Source organism: Carassius gibelio, chromosome B12 (genome assembly GCF_023724105.1).
Source record: "Carassius gibelio isolate Cgi1373 ecotype wild population from Czech Republic chromosome B12, carGib1.2-hapl.c, whole genome shotgun sequence".
NCBI classification, from domain to species: Eukaryota; Metazoa; Chordata; class Actinopteri; order Cypriniformes; family Cyprinidae; genus Carassius; species Carassius gibelio.
The window spans coordinates 7,956,309-7,983,196 of NC_068407.1; the positions used below are offsets into that span (position 1 = coordinate 7,956,309).

Consider the following 26,888-nt stretch of genomic DNA (forward strand, 5'->3'; position numbering starts at 1 on the left):
CTCAAATGCTGCTGTGCTCAAATCAGGAGAATTACAAAGAAACGCACATTGACCTAAGTAGAAAAGATTAGCTCACTGTAGTCAGTGAGCAGTACATTTGCTTACTTCAAAAATGTTAAGTCTCTTTTAATAGCAGTTGATGAACAAGTTCAAAAAGTTTTCTGAGCTTTGACTGCCATTACACATCTTTAGTTGAGTTAAGGGTCACTTGGTCTGGAGCGCAGCATGTTGTTTTATGGCAGTCAATGGCTGCCAAGAGCACATCATGGAGATAAAAACGCTCTCATGTTTTTCCCTCTCAAGTTGGCCAACAGCTTACACGGTTAATACTAATACATAATTGCCTTATGAGGTGTTGAGAGAATGGCATTCACTTATACGCTACCTGTGCACGCCTGGCTGCCTTCCATTCATTCCAGAGTCGTAGTTTCCATCCGACACCTTTTCTGAAGGGCGCTTTCGGATCACAATATCAACGCTCACTGTACTGTGAAGTGTGTGATGAAAACCCTGATAATCTATTGCATGGGTCAAAATGAGATTTATGACATTAAACAATAGTGTAAAACTCTGTTAAGCTCTTCAAGTAAACTATAATCTTTAAAAAAAAAACATAAGGAAAATCTACATTAGGCTATATATTGGCATATATATTTTTAGATATTTATTGTCCCTGTTTGAACAAGCCTATGTGTAGTGAGGCTGAAAAGACAAAAAATTGCTCAGATATATATATTACACATAAACTTAATATTGCAATTAAGTACTTACTGTACATACATTAACATACAATTACATTACATAAAAAAGAATTTGTCACGTGACCTTATATGTAAATGACCTGGGCTACATTCAGCCCCAAAATGTTGCAAAATGTTTTTTTAAACGGAAATGGTTTTAGTTGAACACCCTGTTCTGATGACGCAAGAGTTGCAACTATGGCAGCTGAGAAGCTCATCTTTGTGTTCTTTTTCAATAACTTTCGGATCCTTATGAAATCGGTATAAATACTTGTTTAATACTGCAAAATTTAATTAAATTCTAATCAAGTTTATTTTTATAGTGCTTTTTACTGTCACTTGTGAAAACTGTGGTTCCTAACCGTAGCAAAACATTGCGCACTGGTCTGAACTTGCCTCTTGTGCTACGCATTCCCTTACCATGGAAGTCCGTTTCCGCCACCAAATAAAAAATAAAACAAGATAACTGGGACTTTTTTGTTTCTTCAAATTGTGAGTTCATATCTTGCAATTCTGACTCAGGCATATAACACGCAATTGCGAGTTATAATAGTCAAAATTGTGAGTTATAAATTCAGAATTGCGAGTTTATATCACACAATTCTGAAAAAAAGTCTGAATTGCGAGTTTATATCACACAACTCAGAATTGTGAGATAAAAAGCCACAATTACTTTGTATTATTTTTTATTTAGTGGCAGAAACGGGTTTCCATTCCTTACAACTCACTGAATTGCATAAAATTATTAAGATAAGAAAAATAATTAGTATTTTACTAATATTCTTCTGTTTACAGAAAAATACATAAAAAATTAATTAATTAAAAACACTTGAACGTGTCATAAAACATAATTGTTACATAAGTTGGCCAAGTAATATTTTCCCGTTTTGCGCATTTTATGTTCAATAAGATAAATATATTTTAATGAAAAAATGCTACTTCCCCAAAATAGAAAATCTGGATCTGATTATATTTACATAGAGATATATTTGCAAAACGTGGGTAAATCACCTCGTCAACATTCCTGTTGCTCACGACAAGACCTCGCAGATTGAAACGAGGCTCATGAATTCTCCGGGGGTCTCCGGTTGATATGAGTGTCAGAGCACGTTATCTTGAAGTGCTAAAAATAGGCACTGAGTTTAGCCTACGCAATGGCTCTTTGCCATGTACAGAATGTTTTAACCTGCCATCTCTCAACACCTCCAGGAGACTCTGAAATGCCACACAGGTGAGATGAATTTAAAGCAAGCAGGGTGCAAGTGTCCAGTACAAAAGACAGAGGAGTAGAAGAAGAGCTGCAAGAGTTTAACTTTTGAAAGTTGAAGCTGCTACATGTAGGAGGTTTGTTCAGATGGCAAAATCTTGTGTGCATTTCAAATGCAGACAGAGCTTCTGTTTGATAAACACATTCAGCCATTTGTGTAAATATGTCTATTATTAGTTCAGGTCGAAGCTAACAGGAAATGCACCACCTAAATTATTTTTCAAAAGTGTTCCCAGTACTCAATGTCCTGTGGCAGTTTGCCTAAAAATATCAGTTAATTGGGGTAGATGCAATGTGCATTCGAAAAAGTAGTTTATATGTTATTATTACTATTAGTATAGTAATACAATTCTAAGAACTTTTCATGTTGTTGTGACTAATATGAGCACTGTTTTTTTTTTCTTTCTTTCTCTCCTGTTTCTGTGCGTTTGTGGGAAAGATCAAAAAGTCAAGGCCCAGTACACAAAAACTGTTGGTTTTGGATATCACCTGCTACTGTTACATAATGTTACTTACAGCAATGCAGGTAAAATTGGTCGGGGGAGGCACGTGGAGTGTGCACTGACCCATAAGTCACCTTGTAAGTCATTAAAACTGGGCAACAGCTCTGATAGGGCTGCAGACAGCAGGGAAAATGCAAGATTACATGAAGAGATAAAATGCAACTAACCATTTAAACGTGAATAGTTATGGTGGCAAAAATTAAATAGGGTTTTATTAGGAAGGAGAAAACAACCCTCCCACATCACTCACAGTTGATATGCACAAAATGCATGAACATAATTTTGCTAGATTCTATGATTTATACGTAAAATAATATCATGTTAAAATATATAAAAGTAATATATTTTATTATAGCTTAAAAATAAAAACTTTTTTTGTATTTATAGAAAATAGATTAAACGTTTAAAACAAATTAAAACAACTTCCGATTATAATATTTTAATTTTAATCCCCTTCAGACTTCATTATATATATATATATATATATACACACACACACACAGTAAACTCCAGAAGTTTAAAAACACTGGACCAATGTACAAGATATCTACAAATGTATAATCACAGTTGCACTCACTACAGTCAAACAAAGCACAAACGACAGACCAGAAACAGAATCAACACTTTTTTTTTCTTTTTCCCATCAGTTACAATTCGGCATTCTCAAACACACACATACTTCAAGAGATCTTTTTTGTATTTTGAAACATTAAATAAATTATGAATGCCAAGTACACTGATACATTACCGGCAGACTATATTGTCCTCGTTTCGCTATTAAGGGCTCTGTGTAAATGCTTATTTTTCTGCTAGCATTGCATAATTACCTTCATCCAAGGTTTTCCAGAATGTCTGCAATGTATTTGCGGTTTGGGAGTGCGGAGAGCTACAGCGCAGGCTCTCAGTGTTAGAACAACTGATATGACCTTGACAAGCTTATATTGCAGTATGTCAAGTTATTATAAACCCTTTATCACAGTGTATGGGCATGATTTTACTTTAAATAGCGGCTCAAGTGTGAGCAAAATCCAGAAGACTGAGAATGGCACTAAAATGGTTGGTAAACTGTCGGAGATCAGCCAATTATCTGCTTTTAAAGGTGAAGGTAAAAAAAAGAAAAAAATAATAATAATTCATCGGCAGCATCCGAAAGGGCGATCCTTTATCATGCACCCCCGCATGAAGCAGACCACTGATGCCTCAGGCATTTGCAATGCATCGGTTGGAATGGATTCATCACTGCACGATGTTGTGTACCATATGGTTACATCACCATGGAATTGGATTGATTTTGCTGAAGTCTCAGATGGGCTGCTGGCCGGGGCGATTACGGCTCAGTTGAACAAACAAAGAGGGGGGTTAAAATTGCACTTTTGCCCTTAATATTTACAATGTCTACTTCATTTCACAGGGATTTTACACTCTACCTCTCTTTGGGGAGCTACGAACTCTTCAAAAGCTGCACAGGAATGTCATACACAAGAAAAATATTACAAAAAGAAAAAAAAAAAAAGCTGGAATATAAAAATAATTGCAAGGTTGTTTCTGCAAAAAACATGTAAGCAGAGGTAATGGGGGTAGAAGAGGAGGGGAAATATAATAATAATTAATTACAACTTAATCTCGATAGAATAAACCGCAAGCTCCGTTAAGACTTGCTCTACATGTATCAACATTTCTGAGATGTACTTATTCATTCTGATTAATGTGTTTAACTTCATAATGATACAGAGCAAGAGCTGTGTTTTTTGGCATGGCCCTTCTCCCCTAAGTGCTTTGCGAGCAAGAGATAATGCTATCCGGGTGTAGCAGTAACCTAGCAGCAGCTCGAATGGGGAATGTTGCCCACACTCTTGGGTCAGAGCATGTGGGACTAGACGCAAGGGTCCTTCTCATTACATAATACATTCATCAATTGGCACGTGTGTATAAGAGCGGAGAGGAGCAGCCATTAACCTGCAGTGCAATGAATAGAGGAAAAAATCTCTAAAGAATCTCCATTAGTCCAGCCCATTTGTTCTTTATAAGAGTGTGGGGTCGCATTTATGAGAATAGTCATTCATCTACCAGCTTCAAACACCATGTTGTTGGATTTGGACTACAATTCTGCTCTGAACCTGATGAACTGAGTCATCGAGGCACAGATGAGGAGGCTACATCGCAGGGGACGGCGAAGAGAGGACAGTTGGGCACAATGTGAAGAAAGTGAGCATAGGCTCTTGGTAATCTCTTTGCTTTCCAGTCATCTGTCACACAAGTCTCCTTAGTTAGCGCAGTTCAGTCCTTGTTTTGAACTGTGCCTCCAGTGTATAAAACAGACTGAACTTGTCTGATGAAAAGAGCAGTGTTTCGATCCCAAACAGAGTAAGTCGTTTCGTAACGGGGCTCAGTCGTACAGCGTGTGCTATTGTATCATCCTTCCCCTTGACGGCCTTCAATTCCTTCCGGCTGTGTCATCCAGCACTCTTTGCTGTTTGATCAGTCGTTCGATCTCCGAACCCAGCGTTTGGAGATTCTCCTGTAGCGAGAGAAACAAATCAGACAGCTGTGAGGACTAATGCTATTATTTCCACTGCCATTCAATTCATACACGCAGAAAGCAAAAAGATGCACATTTGAGAAAAGCGAGCATGTAAGCTAGGATAATCAGGCAATTTCAGGCTGTTTTGCTTCAAAACGATCTGATTTCCTGCTCATCTCATGCAAAGACTGTAATCCTGCCATTGTGCTTTGAATGGAGCTCTGCGTTCCCCTTGCGGACTGTCCTCAAAACATACTTTATTAATTTCTGTGATCTCCCCGCTGATGTGCTCCCTCAAACAGGAAAGCTGCAGTCCCTGTTGTGACCTGGATGCGGCTCTGAGAACTGGTCACTGGCAGCATGGGAATTTGCCCACTTACACAACAGTCATCCATCACCACCAAATTTGTTTTCTCCAGATAGAATCATCAGGAATCTAGTTACGCAGAAGCTTAGTTTAATAATTGCAGTTACATCAGCGGATGCCATTGTGGAACTCAATACTAACATAAATATATCAATGCCTAGTTTGTCTATATATGGTCACACTGTTGCAAACGCGTGCTGTGAAAGGACATGGAGACCCTGTGAAACCACTTGACGAGTGCAATTTTCTCTTAGGTACTGATGTACTTTGTTTTTTCAGAAAGTTTGAGTGGGACATGTTAAGAGGCTCGCCTATGAATACATAATATATTAGAACCACATCAGTTACTTGCTGATACTAAATATTTATTGCATCTATCATTTTTGGATATTGGACATACAAATTACAGTTGCCGTCATCTAATCTTAGTAATCAAAATATAAATTTTTTTTATAGTGTACATTAATGTGGTGATGCCTAAATCCACTTGTACCATTCAAAATGATTGATTTTTGATTAGTGTTTCATTTCAAATGTATTTAGACAAAATATTATATTAAAATGTATTATTTATTTATTATATATTGTCTATAAAAGAAAGTGACGTCATACTCAGAATTCGTGCTATGCATTTAACCCATCCGAAGTGCACACACACAGAGCAGTGAACACACACACACTGTGAACACACACCCGGAGCAGTGGGCAGCCATTTATGCTGCAGCGCCCAGGGAGCAGTTGGGGGCTCGATGCCTTGCTCAAGGGCACCTAAGTCGTGGTATTGAAGGTGGAGAGAGAACTGTACATGCACTCCCCCCACCCACAATTCCCGCCGGCCCGAGACTCGAACTTACAACCTTTCGATTGGGAGTCCGACTCTCTAACCATTAGGCCACGACTTCCCCATAATATGGGGTTCATAAACTTGTTTTGTGTAGCCATGAATCTACGTATATCAACTTTGAGGGTAAACGCCGCACAATTGTGAAATTTTTTATAATGGCAAAATAGCTCCCCATACATATTTTGCGGTGTTGACGAACAGAAAGCTACCTGGTTTCAAAGTGCTTTGTAAGTAACTACATTTACAAAAGGTGATCACACCTTTAAAGGGAATTTTCTCATTAATCACTTACCCCCATGGCGTTCCAAACCCCGTAAAAGCTTAGTTCGTCTTCGGAACACAATTTTAGATATTTTGGAAGAAAACCGGGAGGCTTGTGAATGTCCCATAGACTGCCAAGTAAGTTAAACTGTCAAAGTTCAGTAAAGTATTAAAGATATCGTCAGAATAGTCCATCTGTCATCGGTGGTTCAACCGTAATGTTTTGAAGCAACAAGAATATGACGAAGAATATAACAAAAATAACCACTTTATTCAACAATTTGTCTCCTCTGTTTCTCTACACATCACCGTAGCACCATTTTGGAGATTATGAGCTGAACGCAGGCAGGGTACGCCCTTCTGAGTCAGCAGAGTCAGTTTTTTTTTATATATATAATTTAAACTTTGATTTGAAAGACAACCACGCAACCTTGTGGCGCGACTGACTCAGAAGAGCATACACTGCCTGCGATCATCTCATAATCTCCAAAATGGCACTACGGTGATGTGGAGAGAAACAGAAGAGACAAATTTGTGAATAAAGTCGTTATTTTTGTTTTCTTCGTGTACACAAAGTATTGTCGTATCTTCATAATGTTAGGACAGAACCACTGATGTGACTATTCTGACGATATCCTCCGAAGACGAACAAAGCTTTTACGGGTTTGGAACGACATGGGGGTAAGTGATACATAACAAAATTTTCATTTTGGGTTGGAGTAAGCCATTTAAGTGTATACTAGAGCTGGGCAGCTGTTGTTTGGTTTATGTTTGCCATGTGTGATAGGCTGTTAGATTAATCCATATTGAGTAAAAATGTCAAGAGCTTATCATCATCGATTTCAGTGCAATCTTGATATATTGTTTTTTGACCCAGTGCAATTAGCAAATAAATGGCTTAAATGTCTTAAAAATAACTAAAAGATAAACTAAAATTCTTATTTTAATTTTATTGGGTGGATGGTGTGGATGTGTATGGTGACTTCTACCTTCAGTGTGATGTTTTTGAGCAGGGTGTCCTCTAGCACAGCCTGAAGTTTGCGGCTGATTTCCAGTGAGAGGTCAAGAGTGAGGCCGCTGTCGGCAGGGTGGGAGGTGTACAGCGATGCCATGATACCTCCCCTCCGGCTCAGATGGGCTTTGTTTAAATCGGAGGCTTCTGAAGACAAAGCTCCAGATTCTTCTCTGAGCACGTAACTTTGGATAATCCTGCAGGAAACACAGAATTTTAACTGCACCGTGCGCTGAATAGCATATATACACATGCACACAAAGCAATTTTTATTCTCAATGAAATCTCAAGCCATCAGAGCCACTAATAACCCTCAGCGAGGAGGTAAAAGGTGATGTTACTAACAAACCCAGGGACAGAAAAGGAAAAGACAGCAGCCTTTAGGACCCCATTAGCCGTATCCACCACATCAGTGTCTCTCTCTTTCCCTCTCTCAATCTAGATGATAAATGAGTTTCACAAATAACAGAATAGAAGGCTTTGAACAGCTAAATCTCAGCCGGCCAGTCTCATAAGGTTTATTTAACGTGACACTCATTTCATTGAAAAGGCTTTTCGTGTCATTGTCACTTTTGCATGAGTACTTTTTGGAAAAATAAATAAATAAATAAATTAGCCTACTTTAATTAGTGAATGAATATAGTGGTCATCTACTAAGTGTAGATAAGGGACAGGCTTCTTGATTTATATTTAAGACTGAAAGGTTTTTTTTGGTTAACGGCTTTTCTTGAAAGAAAGTATATTAAGGATTGGTTTTCAATTAATCAAATTACATTGAAGTCATAGTATGGCCTTGCATAAAAGTCCTTAACAAGGGTAAAATGTCATGTGCAACTTTATCTGAATGACAACAAGGCTCAGAGAAATAAAAGTACATCAGCGCACAGAAAAAAAAAATGACAGCTTTTCACCAAGTTTGGAATTAAGTGTGTATATTAAAAAAATAAGTTATGATGTCCATAATAATAATAAAAATAACAACGATACATATAATTTCCTAGTTCAAATTGCTACCAAAATGTAATAAAAATAATGAGAGAACACACATTATTCCGAGAGTTTTAGAGATCTTAAAAAAGCTTTAAGTTATAAAATCCATAATTCAGCTCTAAGTGCTTCAATTTGAACCACAGTGGTGGGCAGATGGAAATCTAAAGTAATTATCATCTCCATCACTACTGTTGTTCATTTAATATGCTGGAATAGAAAAGGAGGAAGAAAAAAAACAGCCTGTGTGGTTTTGTATAAAGGATGATGGAGCGATGGAGTGATCTTTTAGTCTCTGGGAGAGAGTTCTCTCTTTAGCCACCCCTATATCAAATCTATTTTGTCTGCAGTGACGCATGACCCAAATAAAGCCTGAATTTCGATTCTAATGGTTTCTTCAGACCAGTGCTCGAGACAAAGACATAAGAGGACCTGAGGCTAAAGGTCTCTGCCTGAGAGCAAAACAGAATTTTATTTATTTATTAATGTAAGCACTTTCTGAATTGATGAATTTACTCTCGTTTCACTGTCTGAATCTGAAGTGAACACACTGGGGCATCTATCAAACAAACTATAAAAACTAAAAAAAATAAAATGTTTTTTCCATCCTGATGACTCAAACAGTCTCAGAGAGGTTATTTATCAGAAAAGAAACCGGGGAAAATTCATATGCCTGGCAAACGAAGTCTCTGTGATGTGCTGATTCTACATAAAGGACGAACACCCACACATATACACAGACACACACAAAAGAAAGATGGTATAAAAACAAATAAACTTACCTTTCACTAATATGGGGTCCAAGTGGACCCCAGCTCCTTAACGGTAGTGTTTAACAAAACGAAACACAAAGAAATTAAAAAGTTGCCTCTAACTAAACATGCATGAACAATAACTTTAATTCACCGTAACCTGCACAGTTTTTTTTTTTTTTTTGTATAGTTTGGTAGTAATCCACTGCCACTACTGATTTTTTTTAAATGGGATTTTATTATATACGACAGTGGAGAACTGACAGTAAACTTGAGGGAAAGAGAGGGGAATTGGATCAGGACATGACCCAGGCCAGACAACAGATGTACAACAGTACATCATATGCCACATCTCTGACACCATTATGACATTTGATTTTGATTTGAAGACCTATTCGTACAAATGAGATCACAGTTACAGCTTAAGCGCAGTGGCATGGCCTGATTCTCACAGTCTAGAGGCAGAAAAAGTGAAAGAAAGACAGCAAGAACACCAGGAATGTGTAGAAAAACAGACACGATAATAAAGAGAGTTTGGATTTGACAGTCTGTTCGAATAGGAGTTCTAAGCTTCTGTCTTTCTTCAAGAAATCCAAAAACGAAATGTAAATCTGTATGTTTATTTAATGAGGACTGTGAGTTTCTAGCACTACAGCTGAAGCATTAGTACAGAGGAGAGCTCAAATTAAACAGCTAATCAAACCAAAGACATTATCAAAAATAAATATAGACAGCAAATCCCTGTTTCAATCAAGATGCAAAAGTGTTGATCAAAACACATATATGGGTCAAAAAGTAACCAGCTTTGCAGTCAGACAGCATTTCATACATGATGATCTCAAACTACATTATTGAATCTTCTGAAAACTATCCTTGTCTGTGCAAAACTGCCGCAATGTTGAGAGTTCACCAGACAATATTTCCATGATTACCAATAATCTGCTAACACGCATCTCAATTCGAAGGGTCTAAGGATTAAATTATTTGTTTTCCCCACACATTCAATCATCAGCTGGACAAAAATTTCAAAAAGTAATAGCATACCTCTCCACACCAAGCCATTGTATGATTTGTTCATTCTCAAATTTAGGTAAGAGGTGTGTTCAAATGTAGCAATCACCACTATATAAAGCAATGATTCATGCACCATTCCAATATAAATTTATCACATGCAAATCCAACGTCACTTGGTATCAATTCCAGAACATCAGCTATTTCCTCTAACCGCCCTTGATGAGAGGCGAAGCGAGTATACTTAGGCTTATCTTTTCAGAGATAAATGGAAATCCTCAGCTAGGTGTAGTCATGCTGTTAAATCAAGGAAACCTTATTAAATCAACCTCAGAATAATTCTGTAATCAATTTCCACAGAGCCTTGAATGATATACCGGCCAGATCTTACCTTCCCATGTGTCAAAGAATCACTGGATCGATAAACACTGGGAAACATTCCACTCTTCGGACTCTTTGAGGAAGCTCAGCTGCAAGTAATGGCTAAAGATCAGCTAAGGAGGCTTAATTAAGCCTGACCTCATTGGGATGTGTCTTTGATTAGAACTAATGAATGTGGATTAGTGTAGGTGGACCGATTCAAGACCTATCATTGCTCAAGTGATGGGAAAGCAAAGGGGTGGCGGCAACCCAACTCGCAGCCCTCTGCGGCATGTTAAATTATTTATCACATCCAAAGACATAAACAAAGTGCTCTTGTTCTTTATGACCCTTTACTTTGTTTAGCAAAAAGTTGCTTTCATTTTCTGTGGCGAAATGGGCACCGCCGGCTTGATTCCTCATGTATGGAGGTGCGTATGAATATGTATCAGGCATCATTAGTAACCTCGGTGACGCATCACTCCCGCAAGAACCGACAGCTATAAATATCGCTGCCAAGACCTCTCTGTCAGAAGCATAGGTTAGCTCAGTGTGTGTGTGTGTGTGTGTGAAAGAAAAAGATGAATGTCTGCCAGATTCCCTTTTGTAATGAAAGTCAGACAAGATCCAAGCCTTCGTCAGGAAGCCCCAGAAAATAAATAAAGGAGAAACCCAACAAAAGAAAAATAAAGAGAAAGAGAGGATGCAAGAGAGGGACAATGAACAGCCAAATTCAACCAGACGGAGAGGAAGGGTAATACTGAGAAATTCTCCAAACCATGAGCTCAAAGCTCCACTATAGTGGCAATACTACAGAATTATTTGGACACTTAAAATTGCCTGATCAAGACAGGTATTAAATATTAAATGCACTACATGCCAAACTTGTGTTTTTATTAATGGGTTTGGCTTTTTTTGTGCGTGTGTGTGAGCAAATTTGTGCTATATTAATTAAAAAATAAATGGCACATTTTGATATTTTATTAGACAGTCATACATTTTTTAGTGTGGCATAAGTGTCCAAATGCTTTCTGGTGCCACTGTATCCTTCTGCATTATTAATTTTCTATTAAACTCATGGTTTCCATTTGGTGTTCTTCATCACAACTTTTGAATAAATATGAAAACATATATCAATGTCAGCCAGGCAGCTTCAAGCTCTTTTGTAAATGTCAAATTAAGCTTTGGGATGGGAGCAAAGGAGCTTTTCTCCATCGTCTTTTACCTTCCACTTTGTCTTTTTCGTTCTCACTCACTTTGTCTTTTTCCTGATTTCCTCCACCAACTGTCTAATGTGGTCCTCCATGAATTCAATCTTCTCGTTCTTACGAGCATGTGCTTTCTGCAACCGCACAATGCGCTCCACCAGCACAGCTTTGTCCACCTCGGGGAAGCTGTCCACAGCAACCACCGATGAACCGGACTGATTCTCTGGAGAGCGATCATCCATACTGCTGCCTCGTGCGTTTAGAGAGCCTGAAAGTGTGAGATTCAAAACACTGCAGCTACAGTCACACTAAAAGAGCAATACTGCAAACAACACAGATAAGACACTTGGCACTAAAATGTGAAGAATATTCTGGGTTCAGTACATGTTAAGATTTAGGCCCCAAAAGCTACTGGCAATGATGATCACCACAGAAATTCACTTTGACTCGCGTCACAGTCTTAAAAATTGCAGGTTACAGTAACACATTTACAAGAAAGTAAACCAGGTCAGTATTCCAGAGGGTTTAAATGCATAAATAGATTTGTGTTAAAGCATGATTTTATAAGTAAAACTTTACAGTATTTTAGTTGAATACTTACCTAAAGTGTCCTTTATAAAGTGGGACCATTTGTCTATATTTTGAAAGACAGGATATATCATTACATATCCATTGTAAAAGTGTCACTGTATTTAAAATGTTTGTTTAAAATTGTGACTAGTCAGATTTCAATCCTCACCAAAGCTTGCATTTTGGATCATAAACAGTAATACAGTGAAATATAATTAGAGTTTAAAATAAGACTTTTCTATTTGAATATGTGTGGACCTTCACAATAACTTGCATAATAACTGACCTATTCATAGCCTTTTATAATATAATGCATTAAAAGACCCACATTTCATACGTTTCATTATGCGTTTCAATAGATTATGTGCTTACCTGAATAAGTAATTATTATTTCATATAATAACTGTACTTATAACTATTTATGAAAAAATATGGATAAAGTATTTTGCAATTAAGCAACATCACATAAGCAAGAGGCCTAAAAATCTAACTGTTGTATAAAGCATTATGAATACTTTTTTAATGCATTATATATAGGCCTCATTAGGAACAGATATAAATGACTGAGTGCATGTCGCTCTCATCGTCTCTAATGAAGTGTTAAACAGATGTACCTGAAGAACTGGAGCGGCTGCCCATGCTGCTGCCCTCTCGATCACATCCTCCGTTCTCCACCTGCTCCAGCTTCTTACGAGCTACACAAGGGCACAAGCACACAATAAGTTCTTTCTTTCTCAGTGACAAACACACACACACACTCCTAGCTGAAACAGACACCTCAGTAACAGTAATGGGCCAGTGACTAAGTGCGTGTCCCGCTCAGTGCCTCATTCTAGCGCTGCACCTCCTGGGGGGTGGGAGGGGGTTATGTCCCACCATAAAATTCCCACCCACCAGGCACATCTGTAGCGCCCGTCAGCTATTCAGAATTAAGGTTCACATTTTACATGCAGACCTTGAAAAGATACTGAAGATCACAAGGACCCAAAAAAAGAGGAGGAGGAGGAAAAAAATAGATTAGTTTAAAAATACCTTCACGTACTGTATGCGTCCTCCGACACTAAAGAGAGTCCCATGGCTCTCGTTGTTCTCCCTTGCCCTCCCTTCCTTGTCTCTCCTCTCAAAGAAAAGACGCTATGAAACAGTCTTGTACCCTAACCTAGCCTTTCCTGCGGCTACAGGCAGGCACAGATACATAAACTCAATCTGTCTGCAATGAACGTCAGTCTGCCCCACCTAGAGCGTCAATATGGCTTGATAATTACTAACAGTGCCTGTGGGCTCCTGGGAACGTGGAGAAGTAACTCACTGCGAGCCTATTAAAATAACAAATCGAATTCTAGTTAAGACATCTAGACACAGAGGAGAAAAAAAAAAAAAATTATCGTTTTGATTTGTTACTTTAGTGTCTTTCATTTTGCAGTAAAATCATCCGCATCAATGGTTCTTAATTTGGGGGTCATATCGCAACCCAAAAATTTGTTGTGGGGATGAAAACTACATGAGGTAGAAAGCAATTCCGAATGAAACCAAACTTGCAAATGTGCATATTTAGGATAGAAAAATAAATCAGCTTTTTAAAGGGAGGAGAATACTTTGACGTCAAAGGTTGTGCGTCCAACTCTACAGTATTTTGGCGGGAGAAACTTGGTAGAAGCGAGCCAAATTAGAAACATGCCAGCATGGACCTGTTTTGTGACATACTCTCATCCTCAGAAAACACGAACATAACTGCACAACACACTGAGACTGTATAAAATACCGCATTTCCTTACATATCTACACATACTAGCCACTTTAGTGTTGTTTATGAACAAATTCCAGATTTTGGTTTTATGGTTGATTTTTCTTTAGTAAACAACTTTGATCATTTTGGTAGCATGGGTACATTTGGGTTCAAAGCCAGTTTTTGATGCTTAACATCCTTCTTGAGCATAAAAAGCTAGTTATGCAAAAGCACGTAGTAGCATTTGAGATAATTTCTCACTATTTCTGGACTCAATATATAATAAATAATAAACATAAATACATAAATTAGGGGTGCACGATATTCGGTAAATTCCATTAGGTGCATGATTTCACATAGTGTTACTACATGGAGCTGTTGTTAACTGATAAGCTGCGCAAATCCACGTTCATTATCAGCTTGTATTATCATTATCCGTGTAGTAACAGCTGCTCTATGTGAAATCACGCACCTCATGGTATTTACCGCTGATTAGATAACAGCCTTTACTGACAATATGCGCATTAATCATCGGCCGATAAATATCGTGCACCCCTAACATAAATGTAAAACAATAAATAGACAAATTGGAGTTGCATGTGAAGAGCACCAACCCTGCGTGAGCTGCTTGGTGAGGTCTTTGATATTGGCCGCCTGTTTTCTCTTCTGAGTGACCAGTTCATCTCGTAATTCCTCCACACGTGTCTTTAGTTGTGATGTCTCCGTCTGTAGTGTTGTTCTCTCTGTCTGCAACGCCAGAACTTCTTCCTGTCTTTGCTGCTCCTCTTTCTTCAATCTGTCCGTCTGAAAACATACACAAACCGAATAATGCTTCAAAATAAAAGCTTTTGTGTGTGTGTGAGAGTATCTTTTAAGGAGCTGCTATAATTAAACTGGTCAAACAGTCAATACATATTGATAGAAGTCTAATATCAAATTAGTGCACAGTTTTTGAACTAAATTTAAGTGTTATGACAAAATCGAAGCTATTTCAATAATAGTGTAGCTTTTCCAGTACCAAACAAAGAAGCTTTTTATTCTAACAGGTAGCACTGTAGCTAGTGATAACTAATCCAATGTGTTTCATTGCAGTGGTTCATTGTAATAAATTAGATCATTATAATTTAATTTCAGTCATTACTCAGTAGTGTTCCTGAGTGGCATTTTTTACAGCTCCTTTTCTGTGGCTAATGCATCTTTAATTTAACAATGCTGTTTAGAAATATTTTCACTTCCGATATAAAAACTATTATTTATAAATAATTGCATTTAGTCTACGTTTGTGATCAAGTGTTAAACTCTCCCCCTAATTAAGATCAATGTTTGTATGCCAAATAAATATTGCGGACAGTTTTAATAAATTATCTGTTAATTATATAGTTAAGATATTGCATTTTTAAACAGCTTGAATAAATGTGGATTGTAATATTTTTTTTAATTAGTACTTTGAATTGTGGCCAAATGTTTTCAGAGTAGCTTGGCTGTAGTTCAGCTACTTTTAATTGCAAATAGCTTGTCACTTGGCATGGTACGGTTTCTAAGAAACCTCCCCAGCACTGAGCGGGTTAACACAAGCAATCTTCTTACCATCTCAGCGAGGGATCTCTCGGTCTCCTCTAGTTTGCTGTGCAGCTCTCTGGATCTGCTGTTCAATCTGTCCAGCTGGGCCTGTAAGCTGTTGTTCTCAGACTGCAGCTGAGCATTTTTACTGGTCAGTTTCTCAGTGAAGCTCAGCAGCTCCCCCTCTCTTGTCCTGCTGCCTTCAATGTCCCTCTGCAAATCGGTGATCTGAGAGTTCAGATTCTCCACCTCCTCCCGCAAGGACGCGATCTCCTGATCATCCCTGAAAAAGACAGGTACACATCAGACACGAGGACAGGCACATGTACAGGCTGGGATATTTAAGCGATTTCCACCCTTGTCTTGTTTCATCATAAAGGTGTACCAGTATTCCCACCAGACCAAAGGACTCCACAGACCATAAAAGTGTCCGACTGAAGACTCTAAATTAATACACTACAGACACGGTGCGTGTCATTCTGGGGAATACACATAACTCATCTGCAGTAGAGTTTTTAAATACCCTCAAAATAAGAATGAGCTAATAGAGCTGAATGACACATTTATGTGGCCACCAGAAGTGAAATCAGAGCAGGCCCTGTGAGGCGGCCACGGAGGTATGAATTATTCTGTCAGCGCTGCAGGGGCCCGTGTAATCACACTACACTGGATTCACATCCACCTGCAGTTCCTGCATCAGCAGGGTCCACCAACCGCTGGGAGATCACTAAAGGTCAGGCTGCTGTACTGATGCTGCATGCTCAACCGAAGCACGGCAAAATTAATGTGTCTAAGGATCTGAAAGTGGAATGCAGATGCCATTCAAACATGCTAAAGGGAATAAAGTCTGTAGTGTGATCTCAATTTTCATAGATTAGTGTTGAATGCACATTTATATCCACCCATTTTTTTCCCGTATTTTTTATTATTTGTGTTGTACTACTCAAGGTTCACCAAAATTAATACATACACCCACAAATTTAACATAGTTGCAAAAAAAGTGCTTGATAGTATAAGTGCTTGAGGCTATTAGATGTGAATTTTTATATTGTAATATGATATAATTAAGCAATATAACGAGCAAGAGAACAGTTTTATAAAACAAATTATATGGCTTTCATAAAAACATGATGTAAACAATTTTTTACATTATTTATGCATTTGTAATTGTTCCAATTAAGATGCAGCTTCTGTGCCACCACTGCAGTGCGAAGATGAATTTTGTTGTTAGAGATTTCATTTGATGGGTAACAGCTCTATAAGTGTCTTAGCATTGTATTTAATAATTAATCTACATGTATTTTTAATAGTGATCATTTTAGTTAACAATAACAACACCTGTCTACTCCATATGTTAATTTTAGTACCTAACGTTTACTTTCTTTTCTTTTTAAATACAAAAATGCTTCATACCAATATTTTATTAAATTATTTTAGTATTATACATTAACAATGATTATAATAATTATTTATAACTCCATTATTTTACATATATAAAACATAAATTACCAATGAACTACAGTACATTTACTATAATTTATTTATATGAATATTTAGAATGTATTTATAACATGCACACCTAGATTAATAAATTATGTAAAAACTGTTCTTGTTAGTTCATGATATGTTGATTAATGACAACACCACAGATTTCAATTTGCTAATGTTATTAGACTTAGAAAATTTGCCTTGCACTGAAATTGGTTTCAAAAAATTGCACTGGTATTGTTATTGTAACAACTCATAGTCTCAAGAAATTAATCTCATTTCATGATCTGAAAAACTCAGAGAATTAGTCCTAAAGATCAGATTGGCTGCAGTGTATAGTTTAGGCTCTGTGAGCTGGTAGCTGAACTAATAGACATGGTCAGTGGTAGGTCACTGTAGGCACAAGTGTTCAAACCTCTGGTGCTGTTCCTCTAGTCTAGTGACAGCGGTGAGTTTTTCCATCTGGTTCTGGATCTCAGCCTTCTGTCTGTTAACGATCTCTCTGTATTTGCAGAGTTCGTCTTCCCAGTGGGGCCGTTCATCCTCCAGACACTTAACCTGAGACCCAGAGAGAGTGCCAAAGCGTCAGAATAATGTACTCTCACACAGGATCATTTCATAGTGTTATCTTTAGAAAGGAGTTTCCACCTTGGTCCGCAGGGTGGTCAGCTCATCCATGCCTTCTTTAAAAGTCCTCTTCAGATCCTCCAACTCCTTAATCTTAGCTTTGTGCATCTGCCAATCAAACAAAATGACCATGAAAACCCCTCCTTTTGCACACTGCATCACCATTATTCATGATTGTAATCACAATCTGCAGAGGATGCCTGCCAGGCAACACTATGTTAATAATGCAAATGAGAATGCAAATGTTAATAACACTATTTCTTGCACAGGGGTGACTCATTGATAAGGGAGTGCACACTCTCATTGTAGGCCTCAGGTACTAATGACGCTTGGTGAATGGAGGCTCATTTACTTATAAACACATTTAAAAGCAGGCGGAAAAGTGCCATATAGGCCAAACGGTATATCTCGGAGGCGCAGTGGCAAAACCTGCTAAAAGAAACAAACCAAAGACATATGAGATGTAATAAGAACAAAAGGTTTTGAAACTAATATTTAAGGTCTCTATTTCCTACTGAAGCACATTACTTGAATATGAATGAAGAAATTGATATTATTAGAGCTTAACATTATGACAGAACCTGCTGTGTAAGAATATACTGATATCATGCAAACATTTTTCTTGATTATCTTGTTTATGTTCTTACAATGACTTTGACTTAAGGGAATTTTGAGTGTAAATGAAGTGAAACTGTACCTCTAGCTGGTCTGTCTGCTCTTGTTTTTGCTTCTCCAGTTTTCCTTTGGTCTCTCGCAGCTTTGCATCCAATTCATTTGACTTAATTTCCTCAGATTCCTGCAGAAGACAAAGAGAGGAGTAATCACTTAAATTTATAACAAGCTACAGAAACTGAAAATTAGGTTATATTCCCCCACTATATAAGACACTTATTTAATGTTGAGTAGAGGATTGAATCAATCCTTTTAATAAACTATAAATGCACTACTTGAAATGTCTCTCCAAATCATAACAAATAACTTGCATGCTACATGCAGGGCAAGTGTTTGTATACGGTGCCCTCTAGTGGGCAGTGCGGTTTTCACGTCATCATCAGTAAACAGTACCTGGTATGTGCGGATCATGTCCTGGCAGTTTTTGCGAATCTGTTCAGTCTCCTCCTTCGCTTGAGTCAGCTTGGCAGTTGTTTCTCTTAGTTTGTCTTTTGTTTCCTGTTATTAAAAGACATTATTTTGTTAATAAAAAAGTATAAATATTAGATAAAAACCTACTAATAATATTAAGAAATGTTTTAATTACAGTACAGAAATAACTAAAACTGCATTAAAAATAAATTAAAGCTACACATAACTGTAAAGAATAAAAATGACAAAAACACATTACTACTAATATTTTGAAATTGGCTGTATTCTGATTGGCTGACAAAGTTTTTCAACATTCCTCCTCTGGAAAATTCATCCCAAAACTGATTCCAATGATATTCCTCTGTGTTTTTAGTGTTACAGCTGTGATATAGACCGTATTCTTATAGAATTAGTATGAGTATTAAAACTTTAGTTATAGTTATAATTCATGCTTTTTATTCAGTGCTCTCTGGTTTACCTTGTGAGCATCGGTTTCGCTCTTCAGCTTGTTCTGTGCCCATTTTACTTTGATGACATGAGAATTAATTTCTTCCTTCACTTTCTCCAGTTCACGGGATAGTCTTGTCACTTCATTCTCCTACAGAAAAGACAAAGACAAAGACTCCTAAGAACCTATATACAATCAATGCATACTGTAGATTTACACACCATATCAAGCATTAAGGTGTATTTTCATGTATGACCTTTGCGTCGTACAGCTGCTGTAGGCGTCCTTTCTCTTGGGCCAGTGTGTTTCCCCGCCGAGCCTGTTTGTCTACTTCTGCTGTGGCCTCACGTAGCTTCTTCTCCAGCTGCTCCTTCTCCCTCCGCAGGTCCAGAGCTTCCTTTTCACCTCGAACGTACTTCATTACCATTGTTTCCTTCTCCTGTCGTGCCTCCTCACATTTCTTGTTGGCCTGGGGAAAGGAAACATACATAAAGAAACAAACATTGTTTAAGAATCATGTGAGGTCTGAACCTATAACCATCTGTATACCAGCCAAAATATACACCATTATATAATAATTTGGGATTTTAACATATTTTATGCATCCATAGGCAGTAAAAGAGCAAAAAAGAGGCCCTCACACTTGACTGAAGTGTTTACGTGAGAGTGAAGGGTTGTTTGAACAAGTCCTTCAAAACTAGGATTATGTGAGATTTGAACCCATAACCATCCAGTTACCAGACAGCCTAGCAACCGGATGGTTATGGGTTCAAATCTCATATATTTGAATGTACACTCTGATAACTTGGGCATTTAACATATTTTACACATCCAAAGGCTATTTTAACAAGTCCTGTCAAACTGGGATCATTTGAGATTTGAACCTATAATCATCTGGTTACCAGCCCGAATAAACACCATTCTGTAAAAACTTGAGTATTTAACATATTTAAAGAGTCCAAAGGCAGTGAAAGAGCAAAAGACAGGCCTTTACACTTGACTTAGGAGTTTACATGAGATTGAAGAGCTGTTTGAAAAAGTCCAACCAAAACTAAACTAATGTGAGGTTTGAACCCACGACAATCCGGATACCAGCCTGAATACACACTTTTCTATGATAACTTGGGCATAACTTGCATCCAAAGACAGTGAAAGAGCAAAAGACATGCCCTGAAACTTGAACAGAGAGTATAAATGAGCATGAGGGGCTCCTCAATATCCGAATGCTGGACTTTACATTTACCCAGAGTTGTGTGGACTAAAAAAGGATGAGGACAAAAAAGACTGATGGGAACCCATCTTAATGACCCTCTTTCACTTTGTGCAAACAAGACATCACTTCAGGACTGACATGATTTCATTTTAAAAGACACTGCTACACAAAGAGCACCGACTGATTTAACAGTAATTTAGCCAATGCTCTTATGCAAGAAGGGCTTTGTTAAGAGTGTCTCTATAGCGATGACCTCTCACCTGTTCGAGTCGATAGGCCATCTCCCTCTGCATCTGCTGGATTGCATTCTTAGCGGCCTGATCTTGGTGAACCAGTTTGTCTTTGGAGTCTCTCAGTTCCTTCATGAGTTCCTCCACCCGGCTTTCAAACTGGTAAAACAAGAGAGGCAAACAGTTAAAAGGCTGTGGAAACCAAAAAAATATTAATAATAATAACAAAAGAGGCAGCTCTGACAGATAGTAGCTGATCCAAAACAGATCAGTGTTTACACACCCAGCAAGTGAAATACGACCCGTGCCTTCATTTAAATGTCAAGTTCTGGACCACTTATGAAAATAGATTCAAACTAAAATTTAAATAAGGGACACAGTTTCCATTCAGGGTTCAAAAAATAAATAATAAATAGTTCCCTTTCTGGCAACCATGTGTGTAGGAACCAAGTGTTACATTTTCTTCACAGTGCCACTATTGAATGAAAGTAAACAGATGGGCAAGGTTTCATTCAGAGGAAGTGTTTATCTGTGCGGCCTCAGATGCCTGTTCTGACTATGAGGAGAAACCATGACAGCAAAATGCACACAATAGTTGCATGTCATTACTGCAACACTTAATTACGGCTTCTCGACCTGTTCCCCCACCCCCAGGCTTCACTGTTTGATCTGTGCTGTTACCCTCTGTGATAGGGGGCTTTTTCAGATTGAACTGAACTACGGTCTCTCTTAGCCTACAGTCTCTCTCAAACAAGCCTTCTTCTCCAGTATCAAATGAAAGCTGTTCAGCGAACAAGTGTTCTCTAATTAGTGCACAAGGGACAGTCATGGATAGCCATCCACATACTGAAGAGGCATTTAAATAACAAATAGAGCCATTGAGCTGAACATACCAAAATTCTGGATACACTAGAAATTAAATGATAACAAGAGCATAATTATACATGACTGTCAAAGGGTTTGGGGTCAGTAAGATTTCTTTCTTTTTTTTTTTTTTAAAGAAAGAAATTATTCAGCAGGGATGCTTTAAATTATCTTAAAAGACAGTAAATAAATATTTATATTTTAATGCTGTTTAGACTCCAGAGAGAAATGTATCGCAAAAATATTAAGCAAAACAACCGTTTTCAAATCTAAAAATTCAGCTTTGCCATCACAGGAAAAACTTACATTTTAAAATATATTCAAATAGAAACACTTTTATTAATTTGCAATAATATTTCACAATATTACTGTTATTAAATGTATTTTTTGGTGCATATGCATAGTCTTTGGACAATATATGAAAATTAAAGCAAATTTCAAGCTAAACTGTTTAAACATTGTTTCTTGATCACTTCATTGCATCCCAGTGGTTGGACAAATACATAGTCAGGTTATCCAAAACACAAATGAAAACAGACACACATACACAAAAACAATTTATGGTTGCCATTACTTTCTTAATGGTGCAAATATGCTGTTTCTCTGTCTCCATCCTCTTCTTCAGCTCATCCCTCATGTTGTCTTTCTCGGAGCAGATGCCAAGAATAAGCTCCTGGTGTTTCTTATTCTCATCAAGTAATCTGAAAAACAGTTACCAGCTGTTACTACCAATGTCAGCACATTGTAATACACTGGAGCTATTGCATTGTGAAATAACGGTGCTTCTGTTGTGACCATCTGTTATTTGCTTGTCAATGAAAAGAATATTTGTGCTAAACTTGTGATCTAAACCATATAAAGGACAACAATTAATTGCTTTCAATAAAGTATAAGGCACCAGCATGTGCCATAATGTAGAAAAGACCATATGATATTAGCAAGAGGGAACAGGTGTCCATGAGCATCACCCATAAGACAATATTAACAGCGGGCCAAGCACAGAAGAGCTGTGGACCGGTTCCAATACGCAAGTCAGCCAGATGCCCTAGCAAAAATTAATAAAGCCAGAACCGGAGGGGGTTTTAGAGCAGACAGGCCAAGTTTGATCACAGCATAAAATAATCAATAGCACCATAGCAAAAGAAATCATATTTTACCAGAATTACGGAACTGCAGTCTGAATTAAATGTAATGAGTTGAACAGGCAATGAATCATGAAATAAACCAAGCAAGTGTCATTCTATTGCATGGTCTTTAATGGCTGTATGCCACTTAGGCTTATCCAGTTCTTTCAATAAATCAGTCAAAAAATAATAAATAAAAACATATTGTTTTGAATCATCCTAACAAAGCAATTCACTATTCCCAAAAGTGTGTGTATGCAAATTAACATCTGACTCAGTTAAGTGAGGTATAATTACAGGATAATTAATTATTCATAAAATAATAGGCGTACTTAAACAATAATATTATCAATAATAATTTTTTAGAAATCCATACAATCCTGATTATTCATGAACTCATTTCCCTTGATTAGCTGAAGTTTATGGGGGGTGAATGAGAATAGATTTTATTGCCAAAAACTGGCAATGAAAGATAGTGAAGTGTAATTTTCACACAGGTAAGAATGCCAAATTAAACTAATGATTTACCATCTCCTGCTGCTACTGTGTCAATCTAACAGCATTGGACTATAACCTCTCGAGAGCTGATTGAAGTGAGCTATTAATCATAAGCCTACCTCTCGATGTCTTTCTCCTGTTGGGAGTACTTGTATTGTACACACTTCTCAAATAAAACCATGGAGTTCTGGTCCTTCTGAAGCCCGTTGGGAGGACTTCCCTTGCGGATGCCATCTGACGGACTGTTCAACAGCTCATCCTCGAGTTCATCCAACAGAGACTCCTGAGATAAAGAGCGCTGGATCTCAGACAACAGTTTCCTGCTGCAGTCCGTGTCATATGGGTTCATGTTGGAGTTAGATTGTGAGTTTTGGGGTACTGAAAAAACATCTGGCAGTTCCTCACCCTGAGGAGCCGCTGTAGGAGTCAAAGGAGTTCTGTTAAGTTCTGTTGACCCATTCAATGTATCAAGTTGTGTGGATGAAATATCATCCGTCCCATTCAGAACAGATGAAGAAGATTCCTCAACATTATTCTGAGTCCCACCTTCTGATTCTGTAACCACCTCTGCTGGTTCTTCAAGGCCAGAACATTCAAGTTCTACATCAAGAACGGCGGGAAGTGATTCTACAGCACTGTCGTGAACAGCAGGAGGAGTCCTGGCATCATCAATGGAGGCTGTTCCACTGTCACAGCTTGTGTTCCCATCACCCTGTGCATGTTCTCCAAGTCCTTCATCTTGCTGGACCTCTATGTGCATGTCTGGTCTCTGACCTTCTCTGTCCACACTATCTGAAAGAGTACCATCCAGCTCAATACTGTCCAGCTCAGTGTCTTCCTCCTGTTCTTTTAAAACTGGTTCACCCCCATTGCTAAAGACATCGTTTGACCCTTCCGGAATCACAGTGACCTCTGAACTTTGGGAGGGGTCAGAGGCAGGGGTCAGTTCACTCTGACAATCCGACTGCTCCATGATCTCCTTCAGCCACCGGCAATGGAAAACACAATACACAAAATTCAGAAACATTTTTTTTAAATGTATTATGTAACATAAAGGGTTGGAGATAAATAAAGTAAAACATTCATATGGCTATTTTAAATGTATCAGATTTCCTTCTAGCACCAGGAATTAAGGATGTTGTGTAAAATGATTGTGCAAACAGTCTTGCCACACCTGCTGTCGGGACACTGCCATTATTAGAGCAAGCAGTAGTACTTTATCTGTCCAAGCCCACACTTTTCCACGATTGAGGTGTGGTACTCCCTCGCAAAATATGAACACGGCTCTCCTTCCACCTGGAGGCAGTTTTGTGATGCCAGTTTTGTAAAACTAAGGTCGCCATACCCTTCTCACACCCTACCTGATTAATACGTCACTGTATCAGGATTCAGCGGGTTACTGCATTCCCAGCTAAATGCCTACAGATGACACTGGAGAACACAAAAGGGAATGCTGTTTGGCATTGAGGAAACAGACACTGGTTTTGTGTGATTCACACTGAATGGGTGAAACTGGGGCAGAAGCCCATCCAGCAGGATAAACAAGAATGTGTTACGAAAACTGTCAGGATCAGTGTTACAGTACAGGCTTATTTTAGAAGCTTTAACCGGTGTGCAAGAATGGACCTTGGCCTGAGCACCTTGTGCCAACATAAGGAGCGCTTTTAATTCTTTGAGTTGCAGGTCCTTTGCTGTTTCTCTTAAAAAATATATATAATTTGTAGAGGAGATTAAAATGTCATTTTCTCTCATTTTTAATTCTAATCCATTTGAGCATGTTTAACTGTGGGAATGAAATTGGATTTTTTACAGCTGGAGAACACAGTTTATCCCATTTTACCAGTTAAAATAGTAGAAAAAACCCCAAACGTTTTTAATTATCTGTCAATGTTTTTCAAATTTGGTTAATGGCGAAAAATGCTGGTTACCATAACCAGTGAAATATTTTACAAAATCTACTACACAAACTTTACTAACAGCTTTTTCAGCAGAAAATATACAATTTCTGCTTTCAGTGAACAGAAAACAATATGAAATATGTAAAACAGCTTTTTTTTCCCCCAGTGTAGTACTAAGAGTACAGTACAGTAAGTTTGCATATCAGCAATTTTGTGTACATCTATTTTTGATTTTGACGCTAATAAATGCTAAATATGTTAGGCCTATATACAGGTTTACGGTTTCAAATCATAAGGTAATAATTATTTTAAGAGCTTTAATAAAAATATATTCTTGCAAAGTACATGCACACTGATTGAGAAGCAAGACTTGTCTGTAGAACAAGATGTGCAGCTCCCAATAACCAAACTTTAAAGGTCAACTGTTTCTCAAGCGTCTCTCCAAGAAAATATTCTCACTGTCAACTAACACAAAACTGAAAGTCAGTGAAATACTTCAAAAAGCTGTTAAATGGATGATAAACCTTATCACACTTTTCGACAGACTTTTTTTAAAACAGTTTTTGACACATGAGTCTTCATTAGTGAAGCAATTTCCTTGCCAGGTTAACTTCCTTTTTCACCCTCTATTATCTGTATTTGATCTGTCTTTGTGTTGTCATCTTCAGTCTCACACATTTGTTGGTGTATTTCTTCTCCAGAGAGAGAGGATGGACAGTGCCCAGTCCACAAAAAACAGCACTGCCACCTTTTCTCGCAACAAACTCGATACTTCATCTACAATCAGCACTGAAAGAGGAATAATTACAAATAAGAGCTGCAATGATCATTGTAGTATTTATATCGATGCGATAAACCCGGTGACAGATGCTGCTGTCCCCACACAGGTGCAGTTAGCTTTAGCATATCGGCTAACCTATCCAAGTATATCAATTTTACGTGTTTATGAAAAATTATCTGCTTTGCAGACTCTATTTAAACCAAACACGGTATTAACTTAAACTACACAACGGTCGATTCCTGAAATGCCTACAAATATAAAAATACACACAAAATCAGCTGTGTGGTGGAGATCTATCTAATCTTAACATCCACAAGCTGACCAGAGGAGCTTTAACAGCCATAACCGAGTCTAACAAAGCATTTAACTCGTTATCGGAGTGTATTTAATAATCCTATAGATTATTAAAGGTATATAACACTCACAATAACAACATATCAGCCAGCTGCCATTGAGTTTATCCATTGACTTAGCTTTCAGGCTAACGTAATTAAATAGACATTCGCTTTTGTAGTTGAGATCTGGACATCTTAGTTTAAATATGTGACTTACCGGTTATGTTAAATCCATTTAAAATGCCATATACCAGCTGCCGTGACAAATAGTGAGTGTCAAGTCCGTGTGAGTGATCTCCTCCGGAGGTGACACATCAACAATATGGCCCCTGTACGCATTGACTAGCGAAGAAACTCCGAGACGAGCAGCAGCCAGTTACGCAGCGCGCAGGATCAAATACCGCCGACAGGGGGCCAAAGCGGCCCAATCCATATGTGCACATCCAAAAACACTTGTAGGTAATTAAGATTTATTTGACCCCAGAACACATTCTAATATTATAGGAGCTAAATGTACTGGCGAAAATGTAAATATTTATAATATGTATTTGTTCTGGCATCATCTAACAAACAAAACAGTAATTAAATCAATGATTGTATTTAAGTATGA

At 37.9% G+C, this 26,888-nt stretch overlaps 1 protein-coding gene across 3 annotated transcripts; it reads right to left on the reverse strand.

Moving 5' to 3' along the window:
* Positions 1 to 2,939: 2,939 nt before the first annotated feature.
* Positions 2,940 to 26,626, reverse strand: LOC127969101 (coiled-coil domain-containing protein 186-like). 3 transcript variants are annotated; one of them, XM_052570792.1, is made up of 17 exons: positions 26,496 to 26,626; positions 23,384 to 24,243; positions 22,217 to 22,343; positions 20,809 to 20,937; positions 19,592 to 19,804; positions 19,366 to 19,485; positions 18,870 to 18,974; positions 18,502 to 18,600; positions 17,826 to 17,912; positions 17,593 to 17,735; positions 15,717 to 15,972; positions 14,744 to 14,933; positions 13,018 to 13,098; positions 12,435 to 12,467; positions 11,882 to 12,101; positions 7,493 to 7,712; positions 2,940 to 5,028 (listed from the first exon to the last, which is right to left on the reverse strand). In XM_052570792.1, exons 2-17 carry the CDS (start codon positions 24,235 to 24,237, stop codon positions 4,945 to 4,947), a joined length of 2,961 nt encoding a protein of 986 aa, XP_052426752.1. In that variant the 5' UTR covers positions 24,238 to 24,243; positions 26,496 to 26,626; the 3' UTR covers positions 2,940 to 4,944. The 3 variants fall into 3 exon arrangements, with proteins under 3 accessions (XP_052426752.1, XP_052426750.1, XP_052426751.1); XM_052570790.1 differs by lacking the exon at positions 26,496 to 26,626 and having other exon boundaries at positions 23,384 to 24,285; XM_052570791.1 differs by lacking the exons at positions 12,435 to 12,467; positions 26,496 to 26,626 and having other exon boundaries at positions 23,384 to 24,285.
* Between the last annotated feature and the right edge of the window lie 262 nt (positions 26,627 to 26,888).

Coding starts and splice junctions, on each gene's coding strand:
- LOC127969101 (XM_052570792.1), bottom strand. CDS start 24,237: ATGGAGCAGTCGGATTGTCAGAGTGAACTGACCCCTGCCTCTGACCCC. Junction 19,486..19,591: donor AGCAGCTGTACGACGCAAAG/GTCATACATGAA, acceptor TCTTTTCTGTAG/GAGAATGAAGTGACAAGACT. Junction 18,975..19,365: donor GCGAAACCGATGCTCACAAG/GTAAACCAGAGA, acceptor TTTTAATAACAG/GAAACAAAAGACAAACTAAG.